This window comes from Asterias amurensis, chromosome 3 (assembly GCF_032118995.1).
Source record: "Asterias amurensis chromosome 3, ASM3211899v1".
NCBI classification, from domain to species: Eukaryota; Metazoa; Echinodermata; class Asteroidea; order Forcipulatida; family Asteriidae; genus Asterias; species Asterias amurensis.
Window position 1 is genome coordinate 27,083,482 of NC_092650.1, and position 24,432 is coordinate 27,107,913.

General features: G+C 37.4%; 1 protein-coding gene across 1 annotated transcript; it reads left to right on the forward strand.

Moving 5' to 3' along the window:
* Positions 1-3,150: 3,150 nt before the first annotated feature.
* Positions 3,151-17,436, forward strand: LOC139935077 (uncharacterized). The gene is made up of 5 exons (XM_071929534.1): positions 3,151-3,288; positions 8,780-8,943; positions 14,848-15,029; positions 15,900-16,081; positions 17,307-17,436. The coding sequence occupies exons 1-5, from the start codon at positions 3,207-3,209 to the stop codon at positions 17,357-17,359; spliced, it is 663 nt and encodes a 220-aa protein (XP_071785635.1). The 5' UTR covers positions 3,151-3,206; the 3' UTR covers positions 17,360-17,436.
* The last annotated feature ends 6,996 nt before the right edge of the window (positions 17,437-24,432 follow it).

Sequence of the window (24,432 nt, forward strand, 5' to 3'; positions counted from 1 at the left end):
TTGGACAGAAAGGTCGTATGATCATGATTTTTATTTTATTTAAAATGTTGAGTTTTGCTAGTTGGGATTATTATGATATAAACTCAAAAATGAAATTTACTCGATATTCATCATTACGAAGGAGCGGGTGACATATAACGTTATGTTTTATCTGAAGAGTGAAAGCGCCAACGTTTATTGCCTAACATAGGATAGCCTACTCCTACTAAAGTACTAGTAAAACTATAACGTTAGGCCTAGGCCTACTGTTAGAGCCATACGTTACATTAGTTTTGTTTAAACAACCCACCATCGATTTGCAAGAGTCGGGATTCTCCTCCGGATCCATCATCATCGTACGGGACAGCTTTTACTTAGTCTTACTAAGCCGTCAACGTGAATACAGTAATTACACACTCAAGCTACTGAAAAAATATTCGCGACTAGTCGCAGAAATATTCACGACGTCATGAAAATGTTCGCGACTAGTCGTGAAAAAATTCGCAACTAGTCGTGAAAAAATTCGCGACTTGTCGTGAAAAAATTCACGACGTCGCAAAAATATTCACGACGTTGCAAAAATATTCGCGACTTGTCTTGAATAAATTCACGACGTCGCAAAAATATTCACGACGTCGCAAAAATATTCACGACGTCACAAAAATATTCACGACTGGCTGTGTCCCTTCAGGGCCACCATAAGATACACTAAGTGAGAAGACTGGTCTTTGATAATTACCAATAGTGTCCAGTGTCTTTAAGTAAAAAAAAAAAAAAAAAAAAAATGTCCCAGTCGTTCTTATTCAGAATACCAACTCAACTTTGACCTCAGTGTGATCTGGGCCGAGATACAAACAACATTGTTTTATCGACTTGAAACATGACGGGATCTGCGGATCTTTTGTTTTCTTAAAGTCCTAGACGGACTTCCGATTTTGGATCAGGTTCTAAATTGTTTGTTTTGTAAAGAAGATTTTGGTTTGATGAGCCCTGTCTCATCTGACAGGAATGACAGTGGTACTGTTTGTTTTGTGAACCATTTCTCGTCCTTCATGGGTCAAATAGATTGTGTTGGTTTTGACCTGGTGGGTCTCATTGTCGAGCACAATTATAATAAAATGTATATTACAGTCATTAGTGGCTTTAAACATAAAGGCGATTCTCATAAATAAAGCAAACTGTTCTCTTTACTACTATTGGAATTACTCAAAATAGTTATTATCAAAAAACCTCACTCGTTAATGAGAAACGGAGAGCTGTTGACAATATAAAACAATGTGAGAAACAGTCCTTTTTGATTTAACGTAGTTTTTGAGAAAGAAGCAATTTATCACAAAAATATTTGAACTTGATTTCGAGACATGTGAATTAGAATTTGAGGTCTCAAAGTCAAGCATCTGAAAGTAAGCTAAACAAATTCGTGTGACAAGGGCTCAAGTTTTCACAAGTTTATTGTATGCATAAAAATGTTGAGAAACACCAAGTAAGGAGACTAGTCTGTGGCATTTACCAATAGTGTCCAGTGTCTTTAATAGCCCGACTGTGGTGAACATCCAGTAAAAAAAAAGAACCAATACAACACGGCTTCATATTATGCGCAATTAATCTAAATACCAACAACCAATCACAATACCGTATCATTGCGCACGTGACCGATATTATTAGATGTTTTTTGACGATCTCCATGACAACACATTAGTCCAGTCACCTTCACAGACAATATTAACGAAGTAGATTTGACAGAAGAAACTGTAGTTTGTGTTAGGTGTTCGTCACTATTCGGCAATGTACGGGTTATGTTATTTCTGAGGAGAACTTGTTGCATACAGGTGCTTTTCTCTGCAAACTCACAATCATAACAATATTATTGTTTGAGTTCATATTTTGTTAAGTTAAATCATGGCATACAGCATCTTTGTATATCTCACCATCTTGCTGATTCTATACACGATGTTACAAATGCCTTTGGTTTACGGGAAACTCCCGCCATGGTGTGGTGTGATTGACTATGCTTTGGTTGGCCGGAACTACACCACCATAAATGCTACCAAGAATCAAAAGCTGTGTTACCAGGCCTGTCTGAAGGATTCACCGAGATGTAGATCTGCAAATTACCGGCCTGGAGATAAAGACTGTGACTTGAACTGTGCCTCACACTTTGATGTTTGTGCGAGTGGGAGATTGGTCGAGCAGCCTGGGTCTCTCTACACCTTTACAGCATCTGAGGTAAATAATATGTTTTATCGATTGTTTTATTTACGTTTATTAAACTTATTCCTTTGTTTACCTTTCGAAAAGTTTGCCAATGGTAAGTTGCCCCCGAGAGAGTACGCGTTTTCGCTACTATTATTGAGCTTTTCGGGTACATTGGCTAGCAGCTACAGTTGGATGTTTTCAACGATTTTGATTTTTTTTAAATATAGAAATTCCAGAATTTTTTCTCAAAAAAAAACAGTTGTTGTCACTGAAAGCACTTTAATCCACAATATACATAAATTGACAAACCTGTAGAAGTTTGAGATCGATCGACTGTTTATGAGTCGCTCAAAACGGGAAATTAGTTTTATTTATTTCCCCTCAAAATGTGACATTCCAGGCAGGAATGTTTCAAGTGATGTTTTCTACTATCATCATCATTAGACCGTGCAAGTTTTATGTACATGTGATCTTCACGATTCTTTTCTTACCAATTAAATTATGTATTGATCATTAAACAAATTCCATCCACTGGTTTGTTTTGAATAAAAGAAGCTTGATATAGAGAATATTTAAATATACCTGCAAATCTATCCAATTAAAAAGAACCAGTTAAAAGTGCAAAAGTGGGTATAGTTCATCTGGGGTCGATTTCACATCGGGTAAAGACTCGTCTCATAGCCTCGTCCAGGGAACGATTTCACAAAAGATAAAAAGAGTTTACGTGACTTAGAATTACCTCGGAAACGGTCCAGTACACTTCCTAAAACGTGAGATCGGTACGAGGGTTGTCTTGGCGGTTGGTTTTGAGTTGTAACGTACACGTCTATGCACATGTATTGACACAATAATGGCGAGCGAAGAGAAACGGGCTCTAATCAGAAACAAAATATTCATTTTTCCCCCAAAAAACACAAAGAATATTAGAGATGAGATGGTAATGTATTATTATTTACAAACAAAAACGTTTACTGCCACGGTATTGAGGATGTTTACTGTTCAATAACACCAATTTTATATTCCCTTTTCAGATGATGGGATGTGACCTCCACTCTGACTCAACAAATACCGACGTTTGTAGCGTCGAGAACGTTACACCCTCCTGTCAAGAAGGTAAGACGAAACCTGTTTCATGTCCAAGAAATTTGTGTCAACATTGTTTAATCGGCTCCTGACATTTGCAATTCAAATGATCTGCTCCTCCCTTTAAAGTCATTGGACACTTTCGGTAAACAGTGTGGTCCAAAGGCCCACACTTCGTGTATCACAACTTATATATCAAATAAAAAACCTGTGAAAATTTAGGCTCAATTGGTCATCGGAGTCGGGAGAAAATAACGGGAAAACCCACCCTAGTTTCCGCACGTTTCGCCGTGTCATGATAATTGTGTTTAAAATAAATCCGTAATTCTCGATATCGAGAATTGATCATTGTTTTAATGTTTCTCAAAAAGTAAAGCATTTCATGGGATAATATTTCAAGAGACGTCTTTCACCATTACCTTCTGTAAGCCCTGTAAGTTATTTGTAATCTGTGAATTTTTTTGTTTCTGTTCCGAAAGTGTCCAATGACCTTAACTTTAGTTCGATATGAAATAAATATTCAGATTTTCTGACAATGCTCGACATGTAAGTGCAAAACCAATGACAGACACACAACAGTGCTATCCATTGTAATAAGGCTTGCTGATGCTGCCAGTGCAAGTGTTTCCGTAGAATTAAAGTCACCTGGAAAAATATAATTGTTTTTCTTCAAACATTAGATAGAGTATGTTTCTGAACAAAATAACGTTTTGAGTAATTGTTTTTAACGATTTATATGTTTAAAAAAATAACTAAAGTTGTGTGGGGGTGACTCCGCCTACCCCTTTTGTGACGTCAATCGAGGCAGACTTTGCCTTGATCGAACATCGAACACACGTACGTGCAAGTACATTCAAGTCCTAGTCTTGAGTTTGTACGTTTCGAAAAAGTGTTTTTCTTGCATTTTCCCGGCAATGTCGACTTGGTGTATTGCTGCTGGGTGCAGCAAAACAACCAAAGATGGGGTCAGTTTGCAAAGTGGTCCGGTCCGACGTCTTCACAACAGGATACAATAAACACAGTGTTTCTACCCAGAAGACATGAAAACACCAATAACAACCGAAAGGGAACACTTTCAAAAAAAGAGGCGCTATTCACAAAACATTGTTTTATGCAATGTCAAGAAATATGATTGGGGCTGGGCCGGGCAAATTCTAAAATTAAGGTCATCAACAGTTCCTGATCAATGTTGGGTAATCCACTAAGCCTATAGAGTGCGTAGGAAAAGCTGCAAGATTGATAGAGTTATTACTTTTTAATGTTAGAAATTCAATATGAAGAAAAAACAATTCAAAATGCATTTTTCTGTTTGGTGAAAAAAGTCTATTTTTGAGACAGTATTGTTAACATCAGGATACACTTGCCCAAGTTTTTCTTACCAGAAATAAATGAAAAATTTTGGCCCTGATCAAAACCGAAAGGAAAATATTCTGAGACCCCTGAAAAATGAAATTTTGAGGGCAAAAAATATGGTAAAAATGTTGATTTTGCAAGTTCTAAAAACATATTCTAATAATGCACGTTCTAAAAATAGCACAAGGGTGAAATTTATAGCAATATTCTTTTGTCTCAAGTAAAGCCAAGGATGATACTTTGTAGTGATGTAAAAGGTTTTATGAAATATTTTTGTTTTTTGGTGGGGTGGAGTTGTAAATTATTAACTTAAAAAAACAGTTTTTCAGACCCCAAAATCGGCCTAAAGTGGCCTAAACACAAATGAACTGTTACCATGGCAACGTGTTATATTCTGATTTGAAATGTAAATGTTGTTTATTTGGACCCCAAGTCCCTACCATCCACAAAGTATAAGAACAATATTCCTTTTTTTTTTTTACCGTGGACACGTATGTCGATATTATGTGAAAAGACCCTTAAAAAGGCATTTTTCACGTTTTGGGGAAAAAGGTCTAGTTTTGAGGCAGTACTGTCACAACAGGATACAATTGCCCCAAGTTTTTGACACCAGATATGGAAAGTCCAATGTTGGCCCTAATCACAGCCGAAAGGAAAATTTTCTGAGACCCCTGGCAAGTTGACATTTTGGGGTCCAAAAATAGGGTAAAAATGTCGATTTTGCAAGTTCTAAAAACATACTGTAATGCATGATGCAAAAATAGCACAAGGGTGATATTTAAAGCAATAATTTTTTTTCTCAAGGAAGGCCAAGGATGATACTTTGTAGTGATATAAAAGGTTTTTTGAAATAATGTTGCATTTTGGTGGGGTGGAGTTGTAAATATGAGCTAAAAACCAGTTTTTCAAACCCTAAAATCGGCCTAAAATGGCCAAAAAACAAAATGAGCCGTAACCATGGCAACGGGCTATATATAGAATTGAAAATGCAATTTTGTTTACTTGCACCCCAAGGCCCTTCCACCCACAAAGTATAAACAAAATTCATTTTTTGACTGTGAGCAACTATGTCAATTATTTACCTGAACTGACTCTTAACAGCTAACTAATCATTAATTTAAGTCAACCGCTAGTATAATAAATAGCAGTTTGGCGGTGTTGTGTCAAGGGTTGGTATAGGCGTATTGTCAGTGGGTAAACAGCTACCTGAGCGGAATGTTTTTAACGGAAATGGTTCTTTAACTTGTTTATAATGGACTTGTTGGCCATTTTAATGTAATGTTGATATGTGTACACTTCTAAATTGTTCGTAATTATCGATTAAAAAATCTGGCCCCAACCTAAAGGTTTGCAAAAACTAAAAACACTTCTGCCGTTGAGAGCGGGCGTCAAAGGACAATGCCGCTGACGTCATTTGTGGGAGTTTGCTTTGTTATACCTCCACGCTGCAACAAAGCGGCTTTACAAATTGGAGCTCCCAACTATGACGTTTTGAGAGTGATTACGTAATGGGGCTTTTCGCAAATCTCTCAGAAAAGCGCTGGATAAGGGTATTCGAAATGATTGTTGTTTTTACACAATCAAAATCTATTTATAATCATATGACTCGATTTCCTTATTCATTGAAAATTTTTTAAATGGAATTCAGCAAAGTTCACGACTTGTGCAGTCAGTGTGAGTTTTATCCCCTTTAGTTATAATTGACAAAGTGAATTGGATGACAACAAATTCAAAGATTAAAACAATTCCCGACAGTTTGGTTCATAAGATAAACGTATCAGTAAAATACACTCGTAAGAGAAAACCGAAATTATTAATTTACTACAATGTTTATTCAAACAAATTTACTCACCTGCTTGATAGTTAACTGTTCATTTTTCCAAGCATCGTATAAAGATTTGTTTCGATAGTTCCCATTGTGTGCAACTTTACCATAAAGTTTTTATGAGCTCCTAAAAATTAAACAAAAACAGCGAAGCACAAAGTAGGCTGACCAGAATCTATAATGCCACTCCTAATGTACCATTAATGACAAGGTCATTTGTTATTGGAATTTGCACATTTTGTAAAGACTCGGGGTCTTGTCTGAATTATCAGTTTTTGTCATAAGAAATGTCAACGCTATGGAAACTTTATGGAAGCTGCACACAGATTGGATGCCAACTTATGCCTGAGGAAACATTTACACTGGCAGCATATTTATCAGCGAGCCTACAATGGATAGCACTGCTGCGTGTCTGAAGCCCTTTTCACACTACAGAGCCATTTCCCGGGAGTTTATTTCTCGGGAAAATCCCGGAAGTTTTTAACCTCACCGCCACCCCAGCAACCGTTCTCACTATCCCAATTTGGTAACTCCCGGGAGTACTTTTTCCCAGGAATATGCACGGTCGTTTCACACTTACGATCAAACCCCAGGAAATGTGGTAAACAGGTCAGCCCATGCGGAAGTTACAAATGTTTGTAGACGGAAGTCCGTTCCCACAATGCCACGCGGCCGGCTGCAAAATCCTTGCCACATGCGACCCAAAATGGCTGCACATTAATTGTGTATTTTGCGTGTTGTTATACCAATATTACGGCGGAGAAAAAGTCTTGCAGTTCGGGGAAGACGTCGCTGACGTCTTGTCAGGAGAAGACGATTGCTGTGACAGTGTTTTAAAGACATGCGGTATAACAATCGGATGATTTGTCGTGCGATTGACGGGTTTCATGGCACTTGCTGGAAGTATTGGTTAAAGGTCAATCTGGTTTACCAAGAAGACTGGCCACTGGTGTTGGCATTCATCTCAATTTTTGCCCGTTCACACTATAGTTATTTCCCGGGAAATTCCCGGGAACTTTTGGTTGATCTGTTCACACTACAAAAATACTCCCAGGAATTTCCCAGGAAATAATTCACCCTGCTCAGGGGCAGGGTTAAGGGAATCAATCCTGGGGTAAGGCCTAGAAATTTCAATGGCATTTTTGAAGGATTGCATAATAATGTCCATGATGTTAGGGCCAAGGTAATTAAAGGTTTTATAGAAAAAATACCGCATGGTCGATTTTGCACAATCTGACAATAGCAGTAGAAAGAAAAAGAAGCATTCTTCCTTTTTGCAGGAGAACACTTATGCAATAGAAAATATTTAGGCCTTGAAAAACAAAACTAGTATCCTACCGACCTGCAGTTTTTCCCCAAAGGTTTTCGTTTTTTTCTGCAATGGGCAGGGGTCTGTTTATATCCAGCACCACGCAGGCAGTCAGCCAATTTTGAGAAAACTTCCCCGTGTCTTGTAGGCCTATGCCCATCTAGCTGTTTTTGGACTGCATCGTCGGCCCAAAATGCAACTAGTTTCAAAATTTCATCGTCACTCCATCGGTCACTTCTACCCATCGTAAGAAATTGAGCAACAAATTGAACTTATATTTACTGTCAGGTGGTAGACAGCAATGTCGATCGAAGAACTCAAATCTGACTCTGGACAACACAAGTCCACCAACGTCCAAGTACATGTAAAATACGAAATACCATACACACATGGCGTGTGTACGAGAAGGAAGCTTGTTCACGCCAACTATTTATTCTATTCCTATTCCATTCACGTGGTCTATTTTTTTATTTAATATATTTATTTGTAAATTATAGATGTAATTCACTATTATCTTTGTACCTAAATGTAAACACTTTCAGAAGGAGAAAACAAAAAAGGGCTATTGTTTCCGCGCGAATTATTTGGCGCGCCATTTTTGACGTCTGGGACCTTTCGAGATTAATGACGTCTCAACACAGTGGAAGCAAAAGGTGGGGTAAGTTAAACCCGCTTTCGTTCTCACAAGCTGATTTTCCCGGGAAAAACGTTTTCCCTCGGGGTTAACTCGTTTACCCCTTACCCCCTGGGCAGGGTTAATTATTACCCAAGAAAAAGCTATTTCCCGGGAATTTGTTTGTAGTGTCAACAGATCGACCAACAGTTCCCGGGAATTTCCCGGGAAATACCTGTAGTGTGAAAAGGGCTTATCATTGGTTTTGGCAAAAGCAGACCGTATCACAGTGACCGATCATCGCTCCTCCCATCTATATTTGCGACGTCTGATTTTGTTTTGCGTTTTATTTTAATATGGCAAAGAGTTGAGAGAAATAAAATGATAAAATGACGGTTTTCTTTTCTTTCTTCCACAATAGGGTCTGAATGGCAACTGATCTTCAAAGGGGTTGCTGGGACGGGAATTAAGTTGTATGATCTCTGGACTAACACCACGTGGGGTGAATATTTTCGGTGTCATGGGAACTATCGAAACAAAGCTTTATACGATGCTTGGAACGCTAAACAGTTGAACGTCAAGCAGGTAAGGAAAAATAAATATTGTAGTAAATTAATAATTTCGGTTTTCTCTTACAAGTGTATTTTACTGATACGTTTATCTTATGTACGAAACTGTCAGGAATTGTTTTAATCTTTGACTTTGTTGTCATCCAATTAGCCTTGATCAAGGCGCTACAGCCAGCCGCGATCTGCAAAATCCCAGTCCCCATCACTGAATTCCACCAGTGCACCCCCATACATAACACAGTGCATATAATACGTATACAGCGTATGTACACACATACGTACTGTACATGTACATGTACCATCTGTATACGGTACACTTACGGTACATGGGTACTTCCTAAGTAGCGCCTTGATGGTTTTGTATTTGCCAAAATTTAGGGCGGAGCTCATTATGCTAATGTTTACTAACAACCCGTTCTCATTGGTTGTTGGTTGACCTATAACCTCTCGCTGCGATGTCAATCACAACGTTCTGCAAGCACTCGCACACACGTGCTCGTCGACGTAATTGTAAACAAACCGTGGTTGTAGTTGCAATGGCGGCGGGCGAGGGAGAAATCCCTACTAGTAAAACAAAACAGTAAGTCGCTGGAAATCAGTGGTGTATAATTTGCAACACAACTACAGAAACTTTCAACAAAATATAACAACCGCGTTTAATGCATCAATCATGGGTTTAGAAATAGAAGGAAGAAAATTAGAACATGTGAAATGTGTTTGAGAAAGGTTAAAAAAGTATCCAGGTGTCATGGGTTTCCGGCAAGATGGCTACTTGGTAAGAATTCTTAGGTGTTGGGCATATGACAGTACAACACACCCCATCCCCTTGAAGCACAAACACAGACAAGATGAGATAAGAAACCCAGCTGTTTATTTTGTCTTAATGTAGACATATATTATTTATTACGTTTCTCGCGGTAAATCAAAGTTGGGGATCGAAAATATGTGTTGTCGAAAACATACCAGACGGTAGAAGATGGCGTGTGGCTGAACATGTGGCTGAACAACAACTACAAGTAAAGTTCAATTTCATAAACTAACTCTTGCCATACTACTAGTACTACACTACAACGTTACACTTATAGTACAGCAGCTTTCAATTCAGGGACAAATCTACCAGCTACGTTGTAATTATGATGCTAGTCCTCGTGTTATAATGAAACGCAAGACAACGGAAGTTGTTCGAAGTTGTTCATCACCATTACCGACCGGGCGAGTCTTGTCCGGCTCACCCGTCCGGCAGCGCATTCAGACCCCTTACAATCATAGCTAATATACACACCACGCTCCCGACTATGGCGTGTCAAACGTTGCATTATTCGATAATGTACAATATATGTGCGATGTTTCTCATATATATGCGATAATTGTCACATATGTGCGATATTCATTTGATGTATGCAATAAATGTAACATATATGCAATAAATGTAATATATATGCAATAAATGTAATATATATGCAATAAATGTAATATATATGCAATAAATTGTAATATATGTGCGATAAATTGTAATATATGTGCGATAAATTGTAATATATGTGCGATAAATTGTAATATATGTGCGATAAATTGTAATATATGTGCGATAAATTGTAATATATGTGCGATAAATTGTAATATATGTGCGATAAATTGTAATATATGTGCGATAAATTGTAATATATGTGCGATAAATTGCAATATATATGCGATAATTTTTAATATATGTGCGATAATTTTGTAGTATATTATATGCGATCATTTGTATGCGATGTTTTGTGACGGTATACATATGCGATAATTTAATATACATGTGCGATGTTCGTTCTTATATATGTGCGAAAACGGAATTGTGGGATATAGTATGACTTCCTGTCCACTTGATCCCCGTATCCGTAATGTTTTAGATCGGGCCAGACTATACTCTGGACGGTATAGTATGGTATGGTTCCTATGGTTCAATGAGATTGGCGTAGGGTTTATAGTGATGGTCAGGGTACGAGACTCGAGCAGCGTATTTCCGAAATAGCCAGCCAGCCGCGTATTCGGATAATAGAACACATACAGTACAGGGAGGTGACAAAATGTTGCATTTTGCTCAAATCTGAAGGTGAAGATCTGTTTTACTCGAACGAATTCTGCAATATTAGCATAATTTAGATATATTAATTGATAATATGTCAATTTCATAGCTTCACATGATTAAAAAAATAATTTATAAAAAGTGAAAAACATTAACAAAACGTCAAAAAATGACCCGCAAACAAAAAGGCAAAAATTTTTATTTTGTATTTTTTGCATTTTTTAATATGTCAAAAAACATCACTGTGAAATACAAAACCATAACTATAAATGTGGTGCTTAATATTCCAAAAATTTGAAAAATGATTTTGCAAACAAGACACAGTTGAATTTTTATAGCACAAGAACTTTTAAATTTTATTGACAACAATTAAAAATAATCAATCATGAGTGTTTCAGATATAGCTCGGTAATTTACTAACTTTAACTGTTCTACAATTTAAAGTCACCTGGAAATAGAAGTGTTTTTCTTTCAAACATAAGAGTATATGCTTACGAACAATAAAACAATTTATTTAGTAATTGATAAGACAAACATTTTCTTTTTATTGCAGAATCAATAACAGTTGACCAATTTAGCCAGCTCAAAATTTGATACGTTTAGTCTATCTTCCTTCAAGATTCTGGAACAAGAAAGCAACTTTTTGTCTTAACGAAGGGTTCAAATTCTTTTCAAATTGTGTTTAAGTCCACCGTCTATGTAATTGGGCAGAATGTACATTGACAATGGCGTCAGAATAACTGTGGTTAATTAACCACTAGATAGTGAACCAAATTTACCCAGCTCCAAAATTTGATACGCCCACTATATTAGTCTTGAAAGTTCTGGATTACAAATTAAATGTTTTGTTTTAACGAAGGGTATAAATTCTTTTCAAGTTATGGTTTTGTATTTCACAGTGATGATTTTCTGACATATTAAAAAGTGCAAAAAATACAAAAAAAAAAATTTTGCCTTTTTGTTTGCGGGTCATTTTTTGACGTTTTGTTAATGTTTTTCACTTTTTATAAATTATTTTTTTAATCATGTGAAGCTATGAAATTGACATATTATCAATTAACATATCTAAATTATGCTAATATTGCAGAATTCGTTCGAGTAAAACAGATCTTCACCTTCAGATTTGAGCAAAATGCAACATTTTGTCACCTCCCTGTACTGTATGTGTTCTATTATCCGAATACGCGGCTGGCTGGCTATTTCGGAAATACGCTGCTCGAGTCTCGTACCCTGACCATCACTATAAACCCTACGCCAATCTCATTGAACCATAGGAACCATACCATACTATACCGTCCAGAGTATAGTCTGGCCCGATCTAAAACATTACGGATACGGGGATCAAGTGGACAGGAAGTCATACTATATCCCACAATTCCGTTTTCGCACATATATAAGAACGAACATCGCACATGTACATCAAATTATCGCATATGTATACCGTCACAAAACATCGCATGCAAATGATCGCATATAATATACTACAAAATTATCGCACATATATTAAAAATTATCGCATATATATTGCAAATTATCGCACATATATTGCAAATTATTGCACATATATTACAATTTATCGCACATATATTACAATTTATCGCACATATATTACAATTTATCGCACATATATTACAATTTATCGCACATATATTACAATTTATCGCACATATATTACAATTTATCGCACATAATATTACAATTTATCGCACATATATTACAATTTATCGCACATATATTACAATTTATTGCATATATATTACATTTATTGCACATATATTACATTTATTGCATATATATTACATTTATTGCATATATATTACATTTATTGCATACATCAAATGAATATCGCACATATGTGACAATTATCGCATATATATGAGAAACATCGCACATATATTGTACATTATCGAATAATGCAACGTTTGACACGCCATACCCGACACTGCTATAAAAAGCACGTATTACAGTACATGTCCATACAGCTAGCGTACAGCGTACACACACACACACACACGCATGCATGCATGGACGTGGCATGATTGCTTGCAGTAATACGTCATTCACAATCGCGCCTGTGATTGGCCAATGTTTAGAATGACACGCCCACATCATGAATACCCTTTTATCGGAATTCCGATAAAGCTTTACAAACCCATCAAGGCTGTTGTTTGAGCCACGTGTGCGAGGTTGAAAGTAGAAAGACACGACCGTACTCACGACTACGCTATACTGTTCTCGCTGTACAATGTATGGTAATGTACATTTGTGTATGCACTGCATGCGTGTGCAGCGAACCGGGCCGGGGAACAGTACGTCAACAGCCTTGATCAAGGCTATCATCCAATTCACTTTGTCAATTATAACTAAAGGGGGTAAAACTCACACTGACTGCACAATTCATTATCACTAATGTTGAATGGTGTAATCATTAACTACTGACAATACGCCTATACCAACCCCTGACACAATACTGCCAAACTGCTATTTATTATACTAGCGGTTGACTTAAATTAATGATTAGTTAGCTGTTAATACATTATGTGTGTTTCCGTTATAGTGCGAACAAGGGCCCGCATGAGCAAGTTCTATGCAAAGGGCTCTGGGTCCGGGCCCGCATAAGGGCATGGGAAGTTTTTGGTTCCTAGAAATGCTCTGTCGTGCAGTTAGATACACTATTTTTTGGAAAAATTAACCATTCGGGGCGGGATTATTGTTTTGTAAAAAGACTACCCCCTGACTTTGTTAAAAGTTAAAGTCACCTGGAAGTGGTATTTTGTCAAAATAAAGCTTTTGTCACTTCAATATGTGTTTTGATGAGTGGAATATGAATAAACAATTAACTATAAGGTTAAAAAAAATAGTTTCCATGTTATTTACAAATTTAAAAATAATCCCGACCCGAGAGGGCGCTGTTCGTGACGTCAATCGAGGCGCGATGAATCGCATGCAGTGCCAACACAAGATAGTGAAGCTTGGCGCAAGCTAAAACATGCCCTCAAAGTTGTAACAATACCTGATTTTTTTTTTCCTCGTTAGGCAAATGCTCCCTTAGTTCGTTACGTCTTTCACGTACCTTCTTTGACTTCCACACTAGCTGGAAAAATTGTTGGATGGCGTCATGTTTTAGAAAAGAACTTTTCTCTTCATGTCAAAATGTGAAGTGTATTCCTGATTCTCGAACAAAGCACGACGGCTCGAAGTGTTTGCTGCGCAGCACTGGAAAAGACTTGCAAACTGACCCCATCATTAGTTGTTTTGCTGCATCCAGCAGCAATACATCTGGTCGACATTGCCGGAAAAATGCAAGAGAAAACCTTTTTCGAAACGTACAAACTCACGAATAGGACTTGAATGTACGTGTGTTCGATGTTCGATCGGGGCAAAGTTTGCCTCGATTGACGTCACAAAAGTGGTAGGCGGAGTCACCCCCACACAACTTTATAATTTGTTTTTAACATAATATAAATCGTTAAAAACAATTACTCAAAAACATTATTTTATGGTTCAGAAACATATACACCATGGTTTGAAGAATTTTTATTTATTTCCAGGTGACTTTAAGTGAAATGCAAAAGTCAGATTTTAGTTATTGAGGGATGCCGATAATCTGCCACTAGAATAAGACGTTTTTGACCCCAGAAGAGTATGAGTTCCAAGTTGCGTTGTCTCAGCCACTAATAAGCACGGTGTATCTTTTTGTGCGGAATGAATAATTCCATAATACACGACGATTTCACGGAACGCATTCAAAATGGTGTATTTTTTTTTAACACGCGCATAATAGATCCTTAAAAAATTGCACAAAACTGCACCCATGAAACCCCTTAAACTATTTTATTCTAAATGTTTGTCCAGGTCAAGCTGTCATTGTATAACGACACTGGGGTCGTTGAATTGGTATTCAGTGGAACAGACTCAAACATTACGAGCTGGTTCGCTAAGGAGCGCCTTGTATCCTCCCCATGGAGTGACCTGACACCAACCGCCACAACTAATTACTTTTCTATTGATGGACATGAGGGCCCTATTAATAATGGGTACGTATACGCACACACTTCGTTATTCAACGCTAACTATTATTCTTCCATATTAAAAATGCATTGTTGTTAACTATTGTAAAAAAATATATTAAAAAAGTGTTAAAGTTGACTTCGTGTGTTGTCCCACTAAATATACCCAAGAGAGAATCCAAATTAACATCATCGCGTGCTTTTTTATTCATTTGGGTACCTTATGTGTGACAACACCCATGTGGACATTTGAACAAAGCAAAACAGCCGCCAAGGTTGACGCGAAGAGACAGCTATTAAACACACCATAAAAGAAATTACCAAAATGACAACAGAAAGGAGTGGCCAACAACTGACCCAGAAAGTAAGGATGAGAACGCAGTGTTGAGGTCTCAATGCCGGTTTCGCTCGTCTTAGGTATTACTCACACATTGACTGCAATATTACTGTTTCTTTTACCAGATAACAAGTCGAACAAAAAAATACATAATAAAATTACTTTTGGGCACCGCTCAGCCCCCCCCCCCCAAAAAAAAGGACAAAAAGAAAAAAAAAGAGGTTTTGATCTTCCAATTATTATGTTTAATATAAGCGGCCTCTTGGCAAAATTGGCAGATTCAACAAGATATGGTTTACGGATGAAGAGTGAAGTCGGTGACCATGTCAAAGTTCATTTAGTTTAATTATAGTGACGTCATCAGTGACCTTCAGCGACTGGTCACTGATGCCTCAGGGGTAAAACTGTGATTTTGTTTTGTATGATCGCTCGTCAAGATTCCGTCGCTGGACAATTCAAAAACACGTAGACCTATCAAAATGAAAACCTCGAAATAAATTTGATCACATTGAATGCTTTTGCCTCGTGTCACCCCCTTTTTGTTACTCTTTCATACATAGTTTGGTAGATCGGCGGTTCTTCATCAATAAGAATTACAATGGATGTACCAAAGACCGTGGCTGGATGATGGTGGTAGATTCAGGAGTAGGACCTTGCCCATGGGAGAATTCATTCAGTAGTTATCCTGTTATAATGTACAGTACAACCCATACATCAACTAATTTTAATGACGCAAGAAATGGTAAATATTAACTTAAAGCAAATTAAGTGTTTTTTCAACCAGTGATCGCATAATAAAACTTGGACATGATGTCTGCACAGAGTAGAGCGGCCTTGGCTCAGGAGTTCAAAGGTTGCTCATTGGCTCATCATCTGCGCCGCGCGTTCAATGTTTTCCATTATTTTATAGTTTCACCAATGGCAGCGTGATGCATTGCATGAAGGTCCATAGGCCCAAAACCATCTTGTGTAGCCAATTGAATGATAATATGACAATCGAACCCCTTCTAACAGATGAATGTTTTTGGTTAAATTGCAAATTATCCAAAACAATTATTGCAAAAACCTTACTTGGTAACGAGTAATGGGGAGAGGTTGACATTATAAAAAAATTTGAGAACTGGCTCCCTTTGAAGTAGAGTTCGAGAAAGAAGTAATTTTTCACGAATTTGATTTCGAGACCTCAAAATTTGATTTTGAGCTCTCGAAATCAAGCATCTTAAAGCACATTAACTTTGTTTGACAAGGGCGTTTTCTGTCATATCTCGCAACTTAGACGACAAATTGAGCTCAAATTTTCACAGGTTTGTTATGTTATGCGTATGTTGATAAGACTGGTCTTCGACAATTACCAATCGTGCCAAGTGCAGTTAATAACAAAACAGCGTTCTGCCGAATATTTCATCAAACAAATTGAGGTACAGAATATTGGTTAAAGGCAGTGGACACTATTGGTAATTACTCAAAATAATTATCAGCATAAAACCTCTCCTGGTAATGAGTAATGGGGAGAGGTTGATAGTGTAAAACATTGTGAGAAACGGCTCCCTCTGAAGTGACGTAGTTTTCGAGAAAGAAGTAATTTTCCACGAATTTGATTTCGAGACCTCAAGTTTAGAACTTATGAGGTCTCGAAATCAACCATCTAAACGCACACAACTTCGTGTCACAAGGGTGTTTTTCTTTCATTATTATCTCGCAACTTCGACGACCAATTAAGCTCAAATTTTCACAGGTTTGTTATTTCATGCATATGTTGAGATAGTGAGAAGACTGGTCTTTGACAATATACCAATAGTGTCCACTGCCTTTAAAAATCAGCCATTAGTTCCATTAAAAGGTGAAAGATCAATGAGTATATGAAGTTCAAACAAAAATATTGTCTTTATGCGAATATCAACATTTCATTATAAGTGATTTTTACTCAATAGCATGATTCCCTTTCATTTAATTTGTTCTTCTTTCAGATACAACTTTGGGCCTAGCGGATTACTTGACCATCCACATCGATACGGAGTGAGACGAGTCTCTGAAGCGTCTCCGCACCGTGCATGACATGTTGGTGTCACGCTGCAGTTTTACCCACCACGGTGAACAACCCTGCGCGTTTTAAATAATATAATTTTAAACGCAAATTTGAAAAGGTAATTTTTTTTAGTCGATTGAGATTTTTAATTCTAACTATTTTATAAATTATTTTTGGGGTTGAACAAAGAAACAAAGAATAGGGACACCGCCAATATAGGGCTAGATAGCTCAGTTGGTAGAGCGCCGGCACGTTAATCCGGAGGTCGTTGGTTCGAATCCCACTCTAGTCAATTCTTTGTTCAACCCCAAAAATCATTTACAAATTTACCCAGTCAGTTTCCCTTGTGGTTTATGTTGATATTTTATAAATTCATGGGGAAATTATGTAGTGAAACTCAATGGGACATTTAAGTAACAATTTTAAGTAAACAAAGAATATAATAATATCAGAAAAGATATTTCTCACTAGTTGTTATAGATTGCTGTCATAATGAGTGTTAAAAATGTTGTCAAGGTCATAGGTCATACAAACCAATCAACGTGACGTTATTTTTTTAATTGAAGGGCACAATAGCACATTGTTTGGTTCTGACGAACCTCAACAAAATGTACAGTTTTTCTAGATATTTATATTTGATTTGGTATTTGATGTGCAATTTTTATGTCGTTTTTGTCCTTGTGCCCTTTTGTGCCTTTGCTATTTTTATTGTCTGGATCGCCTTTAGATAGTGATTATTTTCGCTTTTTGGTTATCCGCAGGCTTGTTCTCTGTGTAGTCTTATTTTTTATTGCCTATTCTTTGTATGTACTGTTTGCCTGGAAATAAATAAATAAATAAATAAATAAATAAAAACTGTGTTTTAAACTGTATACATAGATCATGTCACATGTAACATCACATGTTTCCATAAAAACTATCTCGAGTTTGGAAGAACAGACTGGATTCGAATACGTGATAGAGCATCCGCCGTCAATACCAATACTATGTAGCTATTCTGGTCCCGAGAAAGGGACAGTTTTTAGTTTTCAGATGTTAGGCGATGGGGACTGAAAATAGAAGCGGGGATCAGGACTTGAGTCAACTTTAGGAAGAACACAGTTCAATGCATTGTCTGATGTTTGTATCAACTTCTGATTGGAAGAAAGGGGACACATCTCAAAACCTGTTCAGTTGTTATTCTTATAACCCCTTGAACTTATTAACACAATAATTATTGTCATTTTCACTTTTACGGTATTAGGCTTTTATATAGCAACTTTTCTTGACGGTGTTTACTAAAATATTAAAATTATGCTTTTTGTAATGAATTTCAAAGAAAATTTATCAAAGAAAAATACGCGCACATTTTATTTATAATTACTTGTTGGGAAAGCTGACCAAAAACAGAGAGTGACTGGTTCGAGTGGTATCCAAGTGAAGTGGATGGTTTTTGTACCATGTTGCTGCTCAAACCTATCGGAAAAGTGGAGGAGATACATTTTGTAATCCTTGAAAAAGAGGAGGGGGTAGATTGTGTTATCACCTGAACCTCAAACATGACCAAAAGATTGTGCAATGTTATGCTAACGTGGAAATTATGACATAATTAAAACGAATCAATTTTCATGTCACAATTACTTGCCTGCCAGAAAAGGCTACGGAATGTACAAGATCGCTCCTAAAGACACTGCCATGGCACTGTACCGCCCAGTCGCCAAAAGCCCAGCTTTTAAAATTATTATGATTGCGACAAAAAAAGTAACACCTAAATAGATAGTCATTAGTTCGCGTTTGGTCGTGTCAATGGCATTCGTTTATTAATGAATACAACATTGTTATTTTCCCCTTCACAGTTGACTTATAAAAAAATGTATCGCTAGTGATGATGAATTTTGTGTAGCTCGTGACCATCACTACGCTCATTAATGAAATCCTAAACAGTTTTATTTTCTGTTATTATGATGAAATGACATTAACAAAACTAATGACTTAGAAACTAATCACCACGAGCAAATGATGTCGGGTAAAAGGCTTCAACAACTAGTGTGCTAATTTTGAACCTCATAAAAATAATTGCTACCAGGCCATTAGCCGTTAAAGGAGCATTACAAAATAATTTTTGCTAACAAAACAGATGCTGGCAGTGTAAGCACTTTATGTAATCCACCATACATAAACTGGCAAACCTGTAGAAGTTTAACATCAATCGGCCACTTGGTCATGAGAAAAATAGTGAAAACATTTTGCATGACATTGATTTAAAGGGAAGGTACGTTTGGTAATTGTAAAAGACCAGTCTACTCACTTGGTGTATTCCATCATATGCATAAAATGACAAGCCTGTGAAAATTTGGCCTCAATCGGTCATCGAAGTTGCGAGAAAATTATGAAAGAAAAAACACCCTTGTTGGACGAATTTGTGTGCTTTCAGATAGGAAAACAAGACTTCTAGCTAGAAGTCTTTTATTAATATTTTTAGTGAGAAATTACTTCTTTCTCAAAAACTACATTACCAATGCTCGTTACTAAGTCAGTTTTTAAGTTAATAGTTGTTTTGAGTAAATGCCAAACGTGTACCTTCCCGGTAAACAAATTAATAAAACTCGTAATGACAAAGATGTTGTAAAATAAAACCGCATCAAAGTCGTCCTTTGTAGAAAAAACAATAAACAGGCTATGGAGGAGGAGTTATGTCTACAAAATGCCTGTTAGAAATGTTACATATTTTGTTCCATTGTTTACATATTTCAATCACAAAACCCGTATAATTTACGGATTAAAATAATCTTTAAGTTCGAAGCTGTGCACGTGGGGCTAAGTAAGCGTTATTTTAAGACGTTGTGGACATTGTAAGTAATATTAGTACAACCACTCTTGTGCCCTTTTGTGCCTTTGCTATTTTTATTGTCTGGATCGCCTTTAGATAGTGATTATTTTCGCTTTTTGGTTATCCGCAGGCTTGTTCTCTGTGTAGTCTTATTTTGTATTGCCTATTCTTTGTATGTACTGTTTGCCTGGAAATAAATAAATAAATAAATAAATAAATAAATAAATAAATAAATAAATAAATAAATAAATAAATAAATAAATAAATAAATAAATAAATAAATAAATAAATAAAAACTGTGTTTTAAACTGTATACATAGATCATGTCACATGTGACATCACGTTTCCATAAAAACCATCTCGAGTTTGGAAGAACAGACTTAATTCGAGTACGTGATAGAGCATCCGCAGTCAATGTAATGTAGCAATTCTGGTCCCGAGAAAGGGACAGGTTTTAGTTTTCAGATGTTAGGCGATGGGGACTGAAAAAAGAAGCGGGGATCAGGACTTGAGTCAACTTTAGAAAGAACACAGTTCAATGCATTGTCTGATTTTTGTATCAACTTCTGATTGGAAGAAAGGGGACACATCTTAAAACTTGTTCAGTTTTAACCCCTTGAACTTATTAACTACATTGTAATTTTCACTTTTACGGTAATATTATAGGCTTTTATATTGCAAATTTTCTTGACGTTGTTTACTAAAATATTACAACTGTGCTGTTATTATGACTTTCAAAGTTCATAATTATATCAAAGAATAATACATTTTATTTATAATTACTTGTTGGGAAAGCTGACCAAAAACAGAGAGTGACTGTTCGAGTGGTGTCCAGGTGAAGGGGGCCAGTTTGTTGTACCCTGTAACTGCCCAAACTTAGCAGAAAAGCACACAAAACACCCCAAAATAATAGATAATAGTCATTAGTTCGCGTCTTAATGGGAATCGATAAAAAAATGTATCACTAATGATGATGAATTTTGTGTAGCTCGTGACCATCACTACGCTCATTAATGAAATCCTAAACAGTTTTATTTTCTGTTATTATGATGAAATGACATTAACAAAACTAATGACTTAGAAACTAATCACCACGAGCAAATGATGTCAGGTAAAAGGCTTCAACAACTAGTGTGCTAATTTTGAACCTCATAAAAATAATTGCTACCAGGCCATTAGCCGTTAAAGGAGCATTACAAAATAATTTTTGCTAACAAAACAGATGCTGGCAGTGTAAGCACTTTATGTAATCCACCATACATAAACTGGCAAACCTGTAGAAGTTTAACATCAATCGGCCACTTGGTCATGAGAAAAATAGTGAAAACATTTTGCATGACAAAGGGGAGGTACACGTTTGGTAATTGTAAAAGACCAGTCTACTCACTTGGTGTATTCCATCATATGCATAAAATGACAAGCCTGTGAAAATTTGGCCTCAATCGGTCATCGAAGTTGCGAGAAAATGATGAAAGAAAAAACACCCTTGTTGTACGAATTTGTGTGCTTTCAGACAGGAATACAAGACTTCTAGCTAAAAGTCTTTTATTAATATTTTCAGTGAGAAATTACCTCTTTCTCAAAAACTACATTATTACCTCCTTTCGTCCTTTGTAGAATAAACAATAAACAGACTATGGATGAGGAGTTATGTCTACAAAATGCCTGTTAGAAATGTTACATATTTTGTTCCATTGTTTAAATATTTCAATCACAAAACCCATATAGTTTACGGATTAAAATAATCTTTAAGTTCGAAGTTGTGCACGTAGGGCTAAGTAAGCGTTATTTTAAGACGTTGTGTACATTGTAAGTAATAATAGTACAGCTACTGTGCACATGTATTGACTTGCGTAAAAATCAACTATTAGAAGTTCTCTTTCATTTGTGTTCACTGTAACGTTTCGTTTCACCACGGTATTTTTTAGAAATACAAATAAACTTAAATGAAATTAAAATGTCAAACAGAACTGGTGAAATGTCACTGTACATATGCAAGCAGCACTTTCAAAAGTGGATCAGCGTGCCATTGTTTCTTTTCGATTTAAATAAAAATGTGATTGTATTGCCAAGAACTTCTCCCTCTGAGTATCTGTACAGATTTCTAACAATCATAATTAACTTGAATTGAGACCAAAACCATAAGGCATAATGAGCCAAACATTATTTCAAACAATGGTGTCATGTGAGCAAGTTCGAGTGTGCACAATGGTTAACGAAAGGATGACCATTTTGACTCGAACCCAGGCTGGTCGGACCATTGGTTGACTACTGTGGTCGGCCATTTGGAACCAGCCTCGAGCCCATGGTTTCTTCACTGGTCCCAACAGCATGTTCCATTCTAACATGTGTTAAGCGCAGAAGGGAACCAGTGACACTTTAGCGAAAAGGTGGAAGGTTGACTAGACTACCAACGAGTCGTTCGGGCGAGTACGTCACTGCGCATGTGCGTTGCTAGTCTGTGGTCGACCGCTGGTGGACTAAAATGTGCGCACTCGAACTTGCTCAAAGACGTATAAACTGCCACTGACTTCCTATGGACCGATCCGGCCTGTCAATCAAACTGTGCGCGTTCACCCATTAATTGACCAATCACAGCAATGATTGTGGTCGGACAAACTCGGTCATGCGTGCGCGTATATTTGGCACGCGCGGCAGAATCTTGCAGAATGTCATTGGGAGTGCTTGTACACGTGTCTAGCCCACGTGCGCGGTGGGCGGAGCTTAGTGGAAAGCCAGAACGGTCCATTGACCCCTCACACGCGGCGACCAATGTCACGTTCACCTATAGATATAGAATTAAAATAACTATTCTATATCTATGGGGCAGTTATGTTTTAACGCCGCGTCGCCTAAAATGCACACTTTACTGCACGCGCAGCATAGAATTATGTATAAAAACGCAAAGTGAAATTGCCCACCAGTATGGCGCATTCAAGATTTTTCTGACGATGACGTCAGGTGAAATGGGTCAATATTGCCAAATTCATAATAAGCCTGCCAAAATTGGCAAAACATGAAGCAAAAATCTACAATATTTTTATTGTTGAGTTCATACTCAAATGATGCTTTATTTTCTTTACTAACATGTAACTTCACACACAACAATTCTGTATTTTCTGACTTCCCTCTTTTTGATATCACGTGTTTGGATCGTTAGTGACCAGACCAAAACCAATCTTTTCTATTGTGTGCAACAGGTGATTAAAAAAGGTGAAACAAATAACAGTTTGCTCGATTGCTTCAGGCCCGGGCCCTCATTGAAATGCACCACAAGGCTGGGCTCAATCAAACTGCTGTCCAAGGGTGGCCGGTGGCGCATGGCCGGTGTCATAGGGAGCAGCTTTACCGCGGAGAGTCTGCCCCCCCCCCCCATAATAAAATGGTATGGAGAGGGCGCTATATCAGAAGAAGTTTGGACCACAGACACTGGGTGCGTTCGTTTAGCTTCCCTGGGTCGACCCCGGTGTGTGGTGTTTTTTTTTCCAGGACGAACGTGTGCAGATAATTACCCACGTTCGTCCTGGTGAAAAAAAAACCCGCCACACACCGGGGTCGACCCAGGGAAGCTAAACGAACGCACCCATAAAGAACCCTTTTTAACACTCCTTCCACTGTGTCCGGTGTCGCATGCAATTATGTCCTCTATGCAATACTATCCGGAGGACAGTATTGCATACGCACAGATGTCCGCCGGACACATTTGCATATGCAGTTGTGTCCGCCCCGTGCAAAACCGTCATTGCAGTAAATTAAACGCCCTTGGTCGACGGAACACATGGGTGACATGGGAAATGTTCGGCCGTTGGGTTATTGGTTGCAATCATAAATTACGTGAACATTCATACTGCATTACGTATGTTCAGTGCATGCACGCTCGCTTACGCGCGCACATACACATGTACAGTCATGTACATGTCCACTGGACGGTTTTTGCATAGCCCCGGACACGATTGCATATGCAAAAGTGTCCGGAGCGTACAGTATTGCATGGTGGACACAATTGCATGACACCGGCCCCTAGTCCGCCAGGTGGGTAAAAACTCCGGTTCACCAGTCAAACAAGTGATGTACATCTGGCCCCTGAAGCCGTAAAAAGAGTCAATCTTTATGAAAAAAGAGGTGTTTTAACTTTTGTCCTCACGCAATAATAACAACCACCTTTTGAATTGTACAAAAAAGGCGAATCTACAGAATCCTATAGGGTTTAAATAGAATTCCTTTAGAATTCCTATTGATTTTTCGTCACTTCTATGAT